This window comes from Lontra canadensis, unplaced genomic scaffold, assembly GCF_010015895.1.
Source record: "Lontra canadensis isolate GAN:19392208 unplaced genomic scaffold, GSC_riverotter_1.0 scaffold45, whole genome shotgun sequence".
In the NCBI taxonomy this organism is placed as follows: domain Eukaryota; kingdom Metazoa; phylum Chordata; class Mammalia; order Carnivora; family Mustelidae; genus Lontra; species Lontra canadensis.
In genome coordinates, this window is record NW_022631039.1 from 161,633 (window position 1) to 177,569 (window position 15,937).

Sequence of the window (15,937 nt, forward strand, 5' to 3'; positions counted from 1 at the left end):
AGGATCTATCCAACAAGAAGATCAAACAATTATAAATATCTATGCCCCCAACATGGGAGCATCCAACTACAAAAGCCAGTTGTTAACCAAAATAACGAATCAGGTTGATAATAATACTTTAATAGTAGGAGACCTCAACATTCCACTCTCAGCAATAGACAGATCACCTAAGCAGAAGATCAACAAAGAAACAAGACCTTTGAAGCATACACTGGCCCAGATGGAATTCGTAGATATAGACAAAACATTCCACCCTAACAAAACAGAATACTCATTCTTCTCAAATACACATGGAACTTACTCCACAATAAACCACATACTGGATCACAAACCAGGTCTTAACTGATACCAAAAGACAGGGATTATTCCCTGCATATTCTCAGACAACAATGCTTTGAAACTGGAACTCAATCACAAGAAAAATATTGCAAGGAACGCAAATACTTGGAAGCTAAAGACCATCCTGCTTAAGAATATTTGGATAAACCAGGAAATTAAAGAAGAACTTAAACAATTCGTGGGAACAAATGAGAACGAAAACACCTTGGTCCAAAAATCTATGGGATATGGTAAAGAAGGTCCTAAGGGGGAAATGCATAGCCATACAAGCATCACTCAAAAAAATAAAAAATCCTGAATACACAAGATAACCATACACATTAAAGAACTGGAGGAAAAAAAAAACAAAAAATAAAGCCTGTGCCAAGCAGGAGAAGAGAAATAATAAAGATTAGAGCAGAGATCAATGAATTAGAAACCAGAAAAGCAGTAGAGCACATCAACAAAACTAGAAACTTTTTCTTTGAAAAAATTAATAAAATCAACAAACCACTGGCCAGACTTATCCAAAAGAAAAGAGAAAGGACCAAAATTAATAAAATCATGAATGAAAGGGGAAAGATCACAACTAACACCAAGAAAATGGAAACAATAATCAGAAATTATTATCAACTAATATATGCCAATAAATTAAGCACTCTGGAAGGAATGGATCCTTTCATGGAAACCTATAAACTACCAAGACTGAAACAGGAAGAAACTGACAATCAGAATAGAACAATAACCAGGAACGAAATTGAAGCAGTGATCAAGAACCTCCCAAAAAACAAGAGTCCAAGGTGTGATGGATTTCCAGGGGAATTCTTCCAAACATTAAAAGAAGAAATAACACCTATTCTCCTAAAGCTGATTCAAAAAAATAAAAACGGAAGGAAAACTCCAAACTCATTCTATGAGGCCAGCATTACCTTGATCCCAAAACCAGGTAAAGACTCATCAAAAAGGAGAATATCACACCAATATCCCTGGCAAATATGGATGCCAAAATTCTCAACAAGATCCTAGCCAACAGGATCCAACAGTATATTAAAAGGAGTATCCTCCAAGACCAGGTGGGATTTATCCCTTGGAGGCAAGGGTGATTCAACATTCACAAATCAATTTATGTGATAGAACAAATTAATAACAGAAGAGACAAGAACCACATGGTCCTCTCAACTGATGAAAAAAAATGCATTTGACAAAATACAGCATCTTTTCCTGATTAAAACTCTTCAGATTTTAGTGATAGAGGGAATATTCTTCAATTTCATAAAAAACCACCTATGAAAAGTCTATAGTGAATATCATTCTCCATGGGGGAATGCTGAGAGCATTTCCCTTAAGATCAGGAACATGACAAGGATGCCATTCTCTCCACTATCATTCCACATAGAACTGGAAGTCCTAGCAACAGCAATCAAACAACAAAAAGAAGTAAAAGGCATTCAAATTGGCAAAGAAGTCAAACTCTCTCTTTGCAGATGACATGATACTACGTGTGGAAAACCCACAAGACTCCACCCTCAAATTACTAGAACTCATACAGCAATTCAGTATGTGGCAGGATACAAAATCAATGTACAGAAATCAGTTACTTTCTTATACACTAACAATGTAACTGTAGAAAGACAAATCAGGGAATTGATTCCATTCACAGTAACACCAAAAACTATAAGATACTTTGGAATAAACCTAACCAAAGAGATAAAGGATCTGTACTCTAGAAACTACAAAACACTTTTGAAGGAAATTGAAGAAGACACAAAAAAATGAATAAACATTCCATCATCATGGATTGGAAGAATAAATATTATTAAAATGTCTATGCTGACCAGAGAAATCTATACTTGCAATGCTATCACAATCAAAATACAATTGACATTTTTCAAAGTGTTGGAACCAACAATCCTAAAATTTGTATGGAACCAGAAAAGACCTTGAATCACCAAGGAAATGTTGAAAAAGAAAAACAAAGCTGGGGGCATCATGTTGCCTGATTTCAAACTATATTACAAAGCTGTAATCACCAAGACAGCATGGCACTGTCACAAAAACAGAGACAGAGATCAAAGGAACAGAATAGAGAGCCCAGATATGGACCCTCAACTCTTTGATCAACTAATCTTCGATAAAGCAAGAAAGAATATCCAATGGAGAAAAGACAGTCTATTCAATAAATGGGGCTGGGAAAATTGGACAGCTACATAAAGAAAAATAAATCTGGACCACTCTCTTACACCATACACAAGGACACACTCAAAATGGATGAAAGTCCTCAATGTGAGACAGGAACTCATCAAAATCCTAGAGGAGAACATAGGCAGTAACCTTGGCCACAGCATTGTGGCCACAGCAACTTCTTTCAATACACATCTTTAAAACCAATGGAAACAAAAGTGTTTTGGGGGACTTCACCAAGATAAAAACCTTCGGCATAGCAAAGGAAACAGTCAACAAAACTAAAAGGCCATCTATGGAATGAGAGAAGATATTTGCAAATGACATAACAGATAAATGGCTTGTATCCAAACCCTATAAAGAATTTCTCAAACTCAACACCCAAAAAGCAAATAATCCAGTCAAGAAATGGGCAGAAGACATGAATAGACACTTCTCCGAAGAAGACATAAAAATTGCCAACAGACACATGAAAAATATTCTACATCACTTGGTATCAGGGAAATACAAATCAAAACCACAATGAGACACCACCTTATATCAGTTAGAATGGCTAAAATTAGCAAGTCAGGAAACAACCAATTTTGGTGAGGATTCAGAGAAAGGGGAGCCCTCTTGCACTTTTGGTGGGAATGCAAGCTGTTACAGCCACTCTGGAAAACAGCATGGAGGTTCCTGAAGAAATTAAAATAGATCTACCTTATGACCCAGTAATTTCACTACTAGGTATTTACCCCAAAGATATAAGTTATTGATTCAAAGGGGCCCCTGTACCCCAATGTTTATAGCAGCAATGCCTACAATAGCCAAACTATAGAAAGAGTAAAGATGTTCACAGACAGATGAATAAAGAAGATGTGATACATGTATACAATGGAATATTACTCAGCCATCAGAAAGGATGAATACTTACCATTTACATCAACATCGATGTAATTGGAGGGTATTATGCTGAGTGAAATAAGTCAATCAGAGAAGGACAATTATCATATGGTTTCATTCATATATGGAACATAAGAAACAATGCATAAGATCATAGGGGAAGGGAGGAAAAACTGAATGGGAAGTCATCAGAGAGAAAAAGCAGGAGAGACTCTTGAACTATAGGAAACAAACTGAGGGTTTCTGGAGGGGAGATAGGTGAGAGTAACGGGGTGATTGGGTGATGGGCATTAAGGAGGACATGTGATGTGATAAGCACTGGTTGTTATATGCAACTGATGAATTATTGAACTCTACATCTGAAACCAATGATTTACTATATGTGGTTAATTGAATTTTAATAAAATAAATAAATAAATAAATACCCACAAATGATGAATGGATAAAGTTGTGATGTGATTATATATATATATATACATATATATATATACACACACATATACATATACTCAGCCATCAAAAAGAATGATTTCTTGCCCTTTGCAATGATGTGAATGGAACTAGAGTATATTATGCTAAGTGAAATAAGTCAGTCAGAGAAAAACAAATACCATATGATTCCACTCATATTTTGAACTTAAGAAACAAAACAGATGAACATATGGGAAGGAAAAAAAAAAGAGAAAAGATGGACATATGGCCAGGAAGAAAAGAGAAAGGGAGCAAATCATGAGACTCTTAAAGATAGAGAACAAATTGAGGTTTGGTGGAAGGAAGTGGGTAGAGGATGGGCTAAATGGTTAATGAGTATTAAGGAGGGTACTTCTTATGATGAGCACTGGGTGTTGCATGTAAGTGATGAATCACTAAATTCCACTCCTGAAACCAGTATTACACTATTTGTGAACTTCTTAGAATTTAAATAAAAATTTAAAAAAGAAAAAGGGAGTGTTGAATCACATATTGGACTCTTCAACCTAAACAACACTGTGTATTAACTAACTAGAATTAAAAACTTAGAAGCTTTTTAATCAGCAATGGATGCTGGATTTTGTCAAATGCTTTTTCTGCATCAATTGAGAGGACCATGTGGTTCTTCTCTCTTTTCTTATTAATGTGTTCTACCACATTGATTGATTTTCGAATGTTGAACCATCCTTGTAGCCCAGGAATGAATCCCACCTGGTCATGGTGGATAATCTTTTTAATGTGCTGTTGGATCCTGTTTGCTAGGATCTTGTTGAGAATCTTAGCATCTATATTCATCAGTGATATTGGTCTGAAATTCTCCTTTTTGGTAGGGTCTTTGCCTGGTTTGGGGATCAGGGTAATGCTGGCTTCATAGAAAGAGTCTGGAAGTTTTCCTTCTGCTTCAATTTTTTGAAACAGCTTCAGGAGAATAGGTTTTATTTCTTCTTTGAAAGTTTGGTAGAATTCCCCAGGGAATCCGTCAGGTCCTGGGCTCTTGTTTTTTGGGAGGTTTTTGATCACTGCTTCAATCTTGTTACTAGATATCAGTCTATTCAGGTTGTTGATTTCTTCCTGGTTCAATTTTGGGAGTTTATAGTTTTCCAGGAATGCATCCATTTCATCTAGGTTGCTTAGCTTATTGGCATATAACTGTTGATAATAACTTCTGATGATTATTTCTACTTCCTTGGTGTTAGTTGTGATCTCTCCCTTTTGATTCATAGTTTTATTAATTAGGGCTTTCTCTCTTTTCTATTGGATTAGTGTGGCCAATGGTTTATCAATTCAAAGTATAGGGATAGAGGGAACATTCCTGAACTTCATCAAATCTATCTATGAAAAACCCACAGCAAATATCATCCACAATGGGAAAAAGCTTGCAGCCTTCCCGTTGAGATCAGGAACACGACAAGGATGCCCACTCTCACCACTCTTGTTCAACATAGTATTAGAAGTCCTAGCAACAGCAATCAGACAACAAAGAGAAATAAAAGGTACCCAAATTGGCAATGAAGAAGTCAAACTCTCTCTCTTCGCAGATGACATGATTCCTTATATGGAAAACCCAAAAGACTCCACCCCCAAACTACTAGAACTCATACAGCAATTCAGTAATGTGGCAGGATACAAAGTCAATGTACAGAAATCAGTGGCTTTCTTATACACTAACAATGAAAATACAGAAAGGGAAATTAGAGAATCGATTACATTTACTATAGCACCAAGAACCATAAGATACCTGGGAATAAACCTAACCAAAGAGGTAAAGGATCTGTACTCGAGGAACTACAGAACACTCATAAAAGAAATTGAAGAAGACACAAAAAGATGGAAGACCATTCCATGCTCTTGGGTTGGAAGAATAAACATTGTTAAAATGTCTATACTGCCTAGAGCAATCTATACTTTTAATGCCATTCCAATCAAAATTCCAGTCTTTGTATTCTTCAAAGACCTGGAGCAAATAATCCTAAAATTTGTATGGAACCAGAAGAGACCCCGAATCGCTAAGGAAATGTTGAAAAACAAAAATAAAACTGGGGGCATCACGTTACCTGATTTCAAGCTTTACTACAAAGCTGTGATCACCAAGACAGCATGGTACTGGCATAAAAACAGACACATAGACCAGTGGAACAGAGTAGAGAGCCCAGATATGGACCCTCAACTCTTTTTGTCAGTTAACCTTCGACAAAACAGGAAAAAATATACAGTGGAAAAAAGTCTCTTCAATAAATGGTGCTGGGAAAACTGGGCAGCTATATGTAGAAGAATAAAACTCGACCATTCTCTTACACCATACACAAAGATAAACTCAAAATGGATAAAAGACCTCAACATGAGACAGGAATCCATCAGAATCCTAGAGGAGAACATAGGCAGTAATCTCTTCAATATCAGCCACAGCAACTTCTTTCAAGATATGTCTCCAAAGGCAAAGGAAACGAAAGTGAAAATGATCTTTTGGGACTTCATCAAGATCAAAAGCTTCTGCACAGCAAAGGAAGCAGTCAACAAAACAAAGAGGCAACCCACGGAATGGGAGAAGATATTTGCAAATGACAGTACAGACAAAAGGTTGATATTCAGGATCTATAAAGAACTTCTCAAACTCAACACACACAAAATAGATAACCATATCAAAAAATGGGCAGAAGATATGAACAGACACTTCTCCAATGAAGACATACAAATGGCTATCAGACACATGAAAAAATGTTCATCATCACTAGCCATCAGGGAGATTCAAATTAAAACCACATTGAGATACCACCTTATACCAGTTAGAATGGCCAAAATTAGCAAGACAGGAAACAACATGTGTTGGAGGGGATGTGGAGAAAGGGGAACCCTCTTACACTGTTGGTGGGAATGCAAGTTGGTGCAGCCTCTTTGGAGAACAGTGTGGAGATTCCTCAAGAAATTAAAAATAGAGCTTCCCTATGACCCTGCAATTGCACTACTGGGTATTTACCCCAAAGATACAGATGTAGTGAAAAGAAGGGCCATCTGTACCCCAACGTTTATAGCAGCAATGGCCACGGTCGCCAAACTATGGAAAGAACCAAGATGCCCTTCAATGGACGAATGCATAAGGAAGATGTGATCCATATACACTATGGAGTATTATGCCTCCATCAGAAAGGATGAATACCCAACTTTTGTAGCAACATGGACGGGACTGGAAGAGATTATGCTGAGTGAAATAAGTCAAGCACAGAGAGTCAATTATCATATGGTTTCACTTATTTGTGGAGCATAACAAATAACATGGAGGACATGGGGAGATGGAGAGGAGAAGGAAGTTGAGGGAAATTGGAAGGGGAGGTGAACAATGAGAGACTATGGACTTTGAAAAACAACCTGAGGGTTTTGAAGGGGCGGAAGGCAGGAGTTTGGGGGAACCAGGTGGTGGGTATTAAGGAAGGCACGTATTGCATGGAGCACTGGGTGTGGTGCAAAAACAATGAATACTGTTACATTGAAAAGAAATAATAAAATTAAATTAAATTAAAATTTAAATTTAAAAAATTTTAAAAAACTTAGAAGCACACAGAAATTTTTAAATTAAATTCACTGTCTTTTGTCTGTAGTGTCATTTGTGAATATCTTCTCCCATTCCATGGGTTGCCTCTTTGTTTTATGGACTGTTTCCTTTGCTGTGCAGAAGCTTTTGATATTGATGAAGTCCCAAAAGTTCATTTTCGCTTTCATCTCCTTTGCCTTCGGAGACATGTCTTAAAGAAGTTACTGTAACTGATGTCAAAGAGGTTATTGCCTATGTTCTCTCTAGGGTTTTGATAGATTCCTGTCTCACGTTGAGGTCTTTTATCCATTTCGAGTTTATCTTTGTGTATGATGTAAGAGAATGGCCAAGCTTCATTCTTCTATACATAACTGTCCAAGTTTCCCAGCACCATTTATTGAAGAGACTGTCTTTTTTCCACTGGATATTTTTTCCTGCTTTGTCAAAGATTATTTGACCATAGAGTTGCGGGTCCATAATTGGAATCTCTATTCTGTTCCACTGGTCTATGCGTCTGTTTTTATGCCAGTACCATGCTGCCTTGGTGATCACAGCTTTGAGGTAAAGCTTGAAATCAAGCAATGTGATGCCCCCAGTTTTGTTTTTCTTTGCAATTCGGGGTCTCTTCTGGTTCCATACAAATTTTAAGATTGTTTGTTCCAGCACTTTGAAAAATGCTGGTGGAATTTTGATTGGGTGGCACTGAAAATACAGATTGCTCTAGGCAGTATAGACATTTTAACAATATTTACTCTTCTGATCCATGACCATGAAATGTTTTTCCATCTTTTTGTGTCTTCTTCAATTTCTTTCATGAATGTTCTGTAGTTCCTCGAGGGCAGATCCTTTACCTCTTGGGTTAGGTTTATTCCCAGGTATCTTATGGTTCTTGGTGCTATTCTCTAATTCCCTTTCTATATTTTCATTGTTAGTGTATAAGAGAGCAACTGATTTCTGTACATTGATTTTGTATCCTGACACATTACTGAATTGCTGTATGAGTTCTATAGTTATGGGGGTGGAGTCTTTTGGGTTTTCCATATAGAGTATCACGTCATCTGTGAAGAGAGAGAGTTTGACTTCTTCTTTGCCAATCTGAATACCTTTTATTTCTGATATCCAAGATCTATGAAGAACTCCTCAAACTCAATACTCAAAAAAACAGATAATCACATCAAAAAATGAGAAGACATGAACAGACACTTCTCCAATGAAGACATACGAATGGCTAACAGACACATGAGAAAATGTTCATCATCACTAGCCATCAGGAAGATTCAAATTAAAACGACATTGAGATACCACCTTACACCAGTTAGAATGGCCAAAATTAGCAAGATAGGAAGGATGTGGAGAAAGGGGAACCCTCTTACACTGTTGGTGGGAATATAAGTCGGTGCAGCCACTTTGGAAAACAGTACAGAGATTCCTCAAGAAATTAAAAATAGAGCTTCCCTATGACTCTGCAATTGCACTATTGGATATTTACCCCAAAGATACAGATGTAGTGAAAGGAAGGGCCATCTGTACCCCAATGTTCATAGCAGCAATGGCCACAGTCACCAAACTGTGGAAGAGCCAAGATGCTCTTCAACAGACGAATGGATAAAGAAGATATGGTCCATTTATACAATAGAATATCATGTCCCCATCAGTAAGGATGAATACTCAACTTTTGTATCAACATGGATGGGACTGGAGGAGATTATGCTGAATGAAATAAGTCAAGCAGAGAGAGTCAACTATCATATGATTTCACTTGTGGAGCATAAGGAATAACACGGAGGACACTGGGAGAAGGAGAGGAAAAGTGAGTTGGGGGAAATCGGTGGGGGAGATGAACCGTGAGAGACTGTGGACGCTGAGGAACAAACTGAGGGTTTGGGGTGGGGTGAGGGGTTGGGTGAGCCTGGTGGTGGGTATTAAGGAGGGCACATATTGCATGGAGCACTGGGTGTGATGCATAAACAATGAATCTTGGAACACTGAAAAAATAAAGCAAAAAAAAAAAAAGAAAGAAAGAAAGAAAGACAGACTGACTCAGGGTCTCCAGAGGTATAGAAGGATATCCAAGTAGAGGAAGGCAGACAAAGGAAGGAGCCCAGCCTTTTCAAGGAACCATGAGGCCTATGAATGGCTGAGCCATGGAGACCAGAAAGAAGTATCAGATATGTAGCTGAATCAGAGAACTGGAACCAATGGCCCAGAAAACCAAGAGATGGTGCACAGGAATCCAGAGCCACTTGGACAGTGGAAAACAACAGGGCCTGGTGGTAAATCACATGTATGAGTAAGGGACAAAGAACTCTGGATTTCTCAGTGAATTGCTCTGCTGGGCACATGGGCAATGAGGGGCAGCCTCACTAAAGACTACCTGAGCTTCTTCAAAGCCCTGGCCTATAGAGCTCCAGAAATTCATGTGAGCATCAAGAGCTTGTGTATTTTTCTTTGGTGTACATATGTATTTGCACATGTGTATATAACTACAGTAACTAAATGTTGGCATTTGCAAAAATAAGAAAAATAAAATAAAATAAATTCACTGTCTTTTGTGAGCACAAGTTATGGTACCCCAAAACAATTACAATAATAACATCAAAATCCCTGATCATAGATCACCATAACAAATACAATAATGAAAATTTTTGAATATTGCCCAAAATTACCAAATGTGACACAGAGTCACAAAGTCACCAAATGCTGTTGGAAAAACCATCATGATAGACTTGCTTCACAAACAGTTGCCACAAACCTTCCACCTGTAAAACAAACAAAAACAGGAAAAAATATCCAGTGGAAAGAAGACAGTCTCTTCATTAAATGGTGCTGGGAAAATTGGACAGCTATGTGTAGAAGAATGAAACTCGACCATTCTCTTACACCATACTCAAAGATAAACTCAAAATGGATAAAAGACCTCAATGTGAGGCAGGAATCTAACAAAATCCTAGAGGAGAACATAGGCAGTAATCTCTTCCACATCAGCCACAGGAATTTCTTTCAAAATATGTCTCCAAAGGCAAAGGAAACAAAAGCAAAAATGAACTTTTGGGACTTCATCAAGATCAAAAGCTTCTGCACAGCAGAGGAAACAGTCAACAAAACAAAGAGGCAACCCATGGGATGGGAGAAGATATTCGCAAATGACAGTACAGACAAAGGACTGATACCCAAGATCTGTAAAGAACTCCTCAACGCAACACCCAAAAAAAACCAGATAATCATGTCAAAAAAATGGGCAGAAGACATGAACAGACACTTCTCCAAAGAAGACATATGAATGGCTAACAGACACATGAAAAAATATTCATCATCACTAGCCATCAGGGAGATTCAAATCAAAACCGCATTGAGATACCACCTGACACCAGTGAGAATGGCCAAAATTAACAAGACAGTAAACAAGTGTTGGAGAGGAGAAAGGGGAACCCTCTTACACTGTTGGTGGGAATGCAAGTTGGTGCAGCCACTTTGGAAAAGTGAGTTTCCTAAGAAATTAAAAATAGAGCTTCCCTATGTCCCTGTAATTGCACTATTGGGTATTTACCCCAAAGATACAGATGTAATGAAAGGAAGGGCCAACTGTACCCCAATGTTCATAGCAGCAAGGGCCACAGTTGCCAAACTGTGGAAAGAGCCAAGATGCCCTTCAACGAACAAATGGGTAAAGAAGATATGGTCCATATATTCTATGGAGTATTATGCCTCCATCAGAAAGGATGAATACCCAACTTTTGTATCAGCATGGATGGGACTGGAGGAGATTATAATGAGTGAAAAGTCAAGCAGAGAGAGTCAATTATCATATGATTTTTGCTTGTTTGTGGAGCATAAGGAATAACATGGAAGACACGCGGAGATGGAGAGAAGTGAGTTGGGGGGAATAGGAGGGGGAGGCAAGCCATGAGATACTGTGGACTCAGAAACAAACTGAGGGTTTTGGAGGGGAGGGGGGTGAGGGGTTGGGTGAGCCTGGTGGTGGGTATTATGGAGGGCATGTATTGCATGGAGCACTGGGTGTAGTGTATAAACAATAAATTCTGGAACACTGAAAAGAAATTTTTTAAAAAGAAACATAAAAAAACATATCTGGTAAGAACAATTAAGTGAAGAGTAGTAAAATGAGGTGTTCTTGTACAAATAATGAGGTTAAATAAGTAATCAAAAATCTACCAACATAGGGGCTCAGTGGGTTAAGCCTCTGCCTTCGGCTCAGGTCATGATCTCAAGGTCCTGGGATTGAGTTCAGCATCAGGCAATCTGCTTGGTGGGGAGCCTGCTTCCTCCTCTCTCTCTCTTCTCTCTGCCTGCCTCTCTGCCTACTTGTGATCTCTGCCAAATAAATAAATAAAATCTTTTTTTTTCAATCTATCAACATAGAGAAACTCAGGACCATATGGCTTCAATATTGAATTCTAATAAACACTTAAGGAAGAATTAACACCAATACTTAAACTCTTCCACAAATTTAAAGGGAAAATTTTAAACTCATTTGAATGGTCAGAATTATCCTGATACTAATACTAATACTAATACTAATAATGAGAAGAAATGACAGGCCAATATCCCTATTGAACACAGATGCAAAGTCTTCAATGAAATACTTAGCAAATGAATTCAACATCAAATTAAAAGGATCATACATGAAGACAAAGAGGGATTTATCTTCAGAATGCAAGGATTATTCAACATAAGCAATGATTTATAAATGATTTATAAATGCCACATTGCAAAATGAAAATCAAATAATCAATAGTTGCAGAAAAATATTTGATAAAATTCAACACTCTTTCATGATTTAAAAAAAAACTCATGAAACTAGTTATAGAAAGAATTTATCTCAACACAATAAAGGCCTTTTATGAAAAGCATCTAAATTGTTGACTTTATTATACACTGGTTAAGTGAACATAATAAAAAAATTAAATTCAAATCCAAGCAGCTTGCACCCTAAAAAAAAAAAGATAAAAAATAAACTGCTGACTTTATAGGCATTGAATTATTTGTTGTGCTCTTATCTTTTTAATTTTTATAAAACCAGTAATAATGTCTGCTTTTTTATTCCTGAGATTAGTGATATTTGACTCCTCATTTCTTTTGCTTGCTCAGTCTGGTTAAAGTTTTTCACTCTTCTCAACCTTTGTAAATAACCAGCAAAGTTAATTTGCTGATTTAAATGGTTTTCTGAACTTTTTTTCTGTTTTCATCAATTTCTGCTGTAGTATAATTTTTCCTTTCTTTTTCTTGCTTTAGGGTAAATCTGTTTTTGTTTGTCTAGTTTCTTAACATGGAAATTACAATACTTGGGATTGTCTTTTTTTTCCCTAATATAAGTATTTTATGCTATAAATTGTCCTCTAAGCAATATTTTTGCAGCATCCTGTAGGGTTTTTTTTAATTGTGGTAAGAACAATTAACAGGAGGTCTACTTGCATGACAAATACTGTTAAATCTTCTATTGTCCAGAAGATCTCAAGAACTTGTTCATCTTGCATAATTAAAATGTTATATCCATTGAACAATAACTCTTAATTCCTCCTTCTCAGACACTGGAAAACATTTTACATTCTTCTATGAGTTTGATGAGAGTTTGTGATCAAGAAAAATGCCTGAGGTCATAATTTGCATAGAAAGGTGTTTACATAGAATGTTTGGGGGTTTTTGTTTTTGTTTTTGTTTTTAGGATGTCTCAGAATTATCTACTAACCTGTTCATAAAGGTGTATGCATTTTTAATTACACATAATATAGTTTAAATAAGTTTGTTCTGTATTATTTCAAACATATCTTAATTATTACAAAAATTCAGTAGTTGTATGACAACAAAAGGTCTGAGACAACACTTACTAAACCTACAGTAGTGTCTGTTGTTGGAAAAAGAAAAGGCCCAAAGTACCTATGTTTGGCTAAGTGGGTTTTCATTTCATCTGGTGCATTTCAATTTTTACAGAAATGAATTTATTTATAACTTGGATAAGTGATAGAAAACAAGTAATCCAGCAAGTAAATTTAAAGATTTTATTCATTCACTTATTTATTTGTTTGTTTGTTTGTTTGTTTATGAGAGAGAGAGAAGGTGAGAGCACAAGCGGGGGTAGAGGGGCAAAGGGAGAGGGAAAAGCAGGCTCTCCACTGAACACGGAGCCCAATATGGGGCTTGATCCCAGGGATCATGATTTGAGCTGAAGGCAGATGCTTAACTGACTGAGCTACCCAGGCATCCCAAACACAAGTAAATAAATGAAAAAGATCCATTTTAGAAATTATTTAAGAATCAATCTTATCTTATAAAGTAGGAAGAGTGGATTCCATGGTGAGACCCAAAAAGATATGTCTGAGTTCTAATCCATAAAACTAGTAAATTTAATTTTATTGAAAATAAAGAGTGTTTGTACAAATAAGATCATCCTGGATAATCTAGATACACCTTATATCAAATAACAAATGTCCTTAAAAGAGATGCAAGGGGAGCAAAGAGGGCTATGTGAAGATAGAGGCAGATGGGAGAGAGATAGCCAGAGGAAGTATCAACAAAGAAACTAAATTCCTTGAAATAAGAAAATCTTTTATAATTAAAATAAGAAAACACTAACCTGGCTTCTTTGTTTATTTGATCACCATATCCCACTGTCTTCACAACAGTTAATTTCAATTGAACATTACTTTCTTGAAGTTCATATGTCTGAATTTTAAGTCCAACATTTGAGTAAAAATGTGAGGATTTTTTGTCTTTCAAATTAGTATTGAATAATGTGTCAATGAGTGTTGATTTTCCAATCCCAGTTTCCCCTGTAACAAACATAGATGCATTATCTAGGGGCATAAGATGGATGAGAGGAAGTAACACTCTTAACCCCTAAAGTGGTTTAAAGGGTCTCAAATATTTCAATGACTATAATTTCCTTTAAAGTATACTTGCTTCTCTTGGCCCTCTCATTCATTAATATAATATAGAAAATATATACACAAAGACAATCCAATTTTGAAGAGCAATGAAACATTTAAAGAAAAAAAGTCAAGGTAGTATGACTAACATGATGAAAAGAAATACAGATCAACAGACATGGTCTTGAATTAACAGCACCAGTGTTATACTACTTAAGATAAGTTGAAATGAGCATTAAAGAAAATTAATTAATAATTCAGATGAAGAGTCAGACACTTACCCACACAGAGAATATTAAAAGAGAATCCTTGTTGGATAGATCGATTCACCAACTGATGAGGCAAACATTCAAAACCAAAATGACCAAGCATTGTTAAACAACGGACAGTATCTCCTTTGGGCTTAAAAAATAAAAATAAAATATTTAATTAGAATTAGTAATATCATTTGAAAATATAATTTTAATATGTTAAGGAAATTAGAATTATCATTTGGTTATCATAACTCAGACAACATTCAAATGAAGTAAATTTGTAAGCAAATAAGTCTTTGTCCAGACACATAGATTTTTGCTTTCAACTTAAAAAATAGTAAATCTGGAGGAGGAAGAAGAAGATGGTGGTAAAGTAGGAAGACCCTAGGCTCATCTTGTCTCACCAACACAAATAGATAACTACAAAAATCATCCTAAATACCCCAGAAATCATTTGAAGAATGACAGAACAATAAAGGGAGAAAAGAGGCCTCATCAAAGAAGATAGAAAGTGTGGAGAAGTGATAAAGGGGAGAAAAAAGATCATGGGTGCTGGGATATGAAGGGAGCCAGAGTTGCAGAGAAATGCTGAGAGAGAGGGGAGCACACAGGAGCACACACAAGGAGAATGTTTTGCAAAAGATATGGGCTTGGAAAACTAGAAGGACTGAGTTTCATGATTTCTTGCAACCAGCGGGGCTTAAAGCCTGCAGTTTTAAAGGTAAGCTGCCTTGGCTAGGATAGACCTCCAAGGGCATGGTGCTGCTCTTGGAGAGAAGGCAGGCAAACAACCCAGGGGCAGATCCCATGGAAACAGGGCACTGAGGACTGCCTGGGGCACATGGGGAGAGATTATTCCCTCTTCTCCAGGCACATACCAAAGAGGCATTGTTCACAGATACATCTCTGGGGAAAAAAGAGCTCTCTGGTGACATTTCCCTCATCTTCCCATAGCATAAACACAGAGTCACTGGAAACAGCACAGTGCCAACACTGGCTGCCTAACTTTCTTACACAAAGCCCCATCCCTTGAACTCTAGTGGACTATCCTTCTCAATCAAGCTTTCCTCAAGCACAGTGTGACAGGCCCCACTTCCAAAAGACCAGCACAAATCCCTGCCCACACCATGTCTCCTGACCGAGAGTTGTGTAGGGCTTCAGTTGTAGTGGAAGTAGTATCAGTCTCGTTTACCAAGCAGACCAGAACACAACTAGTTAAAACCATTCTGTCCAGAGACCACGCACTGCCCAATGCAGGCAAGAATAGCCTCTGCAGACCACTGGTATGAAGAATAGAGCAACAGTAAGTGCGTGCAGCACAAATCAGAAACACTCGTTGAAGCCTCAGGCCCTGGACACTATATGACCTCTTCCTCATAAATCCATACAGGGGTCCTGAGAGTATCAGGAACAAGAAAAAT

The 15,937-nt window shown here is 37.1% G+C and overlaps 1 protein-coding gene across 2 annotated transcripts in view; it reads right to left on the reverse strand.

Annotated features, from left to right (window-relative positions):
* Nucleotides 1–15,937, reverse strand: part of SEPTIN14 (septin 14) — a 193,132-nt gene that overhangs the window by 107,104 nt on the left and 70,091 nt on the right. For both annotated transcript variants that reach the window (XM_032872342.1, XM_032872341.1), the window contains exons 4-5: nucleotides 14,544–14,664; nucleotides 13,971–14,166 (exon numbers count right to left, since the gene is read on the reverse strand). In XM_032872342.1, coding sequence (XP_032728233.1) covers nucleotides 13,971–14,166; nucleotides 14,544–14,664 — 317 coding nt within the window. The remainder of the gene's footprint in view (nucleotides 1–13,970; nucleotides 14,167–14,543; nucleotides 14,665–15,937) is intronic.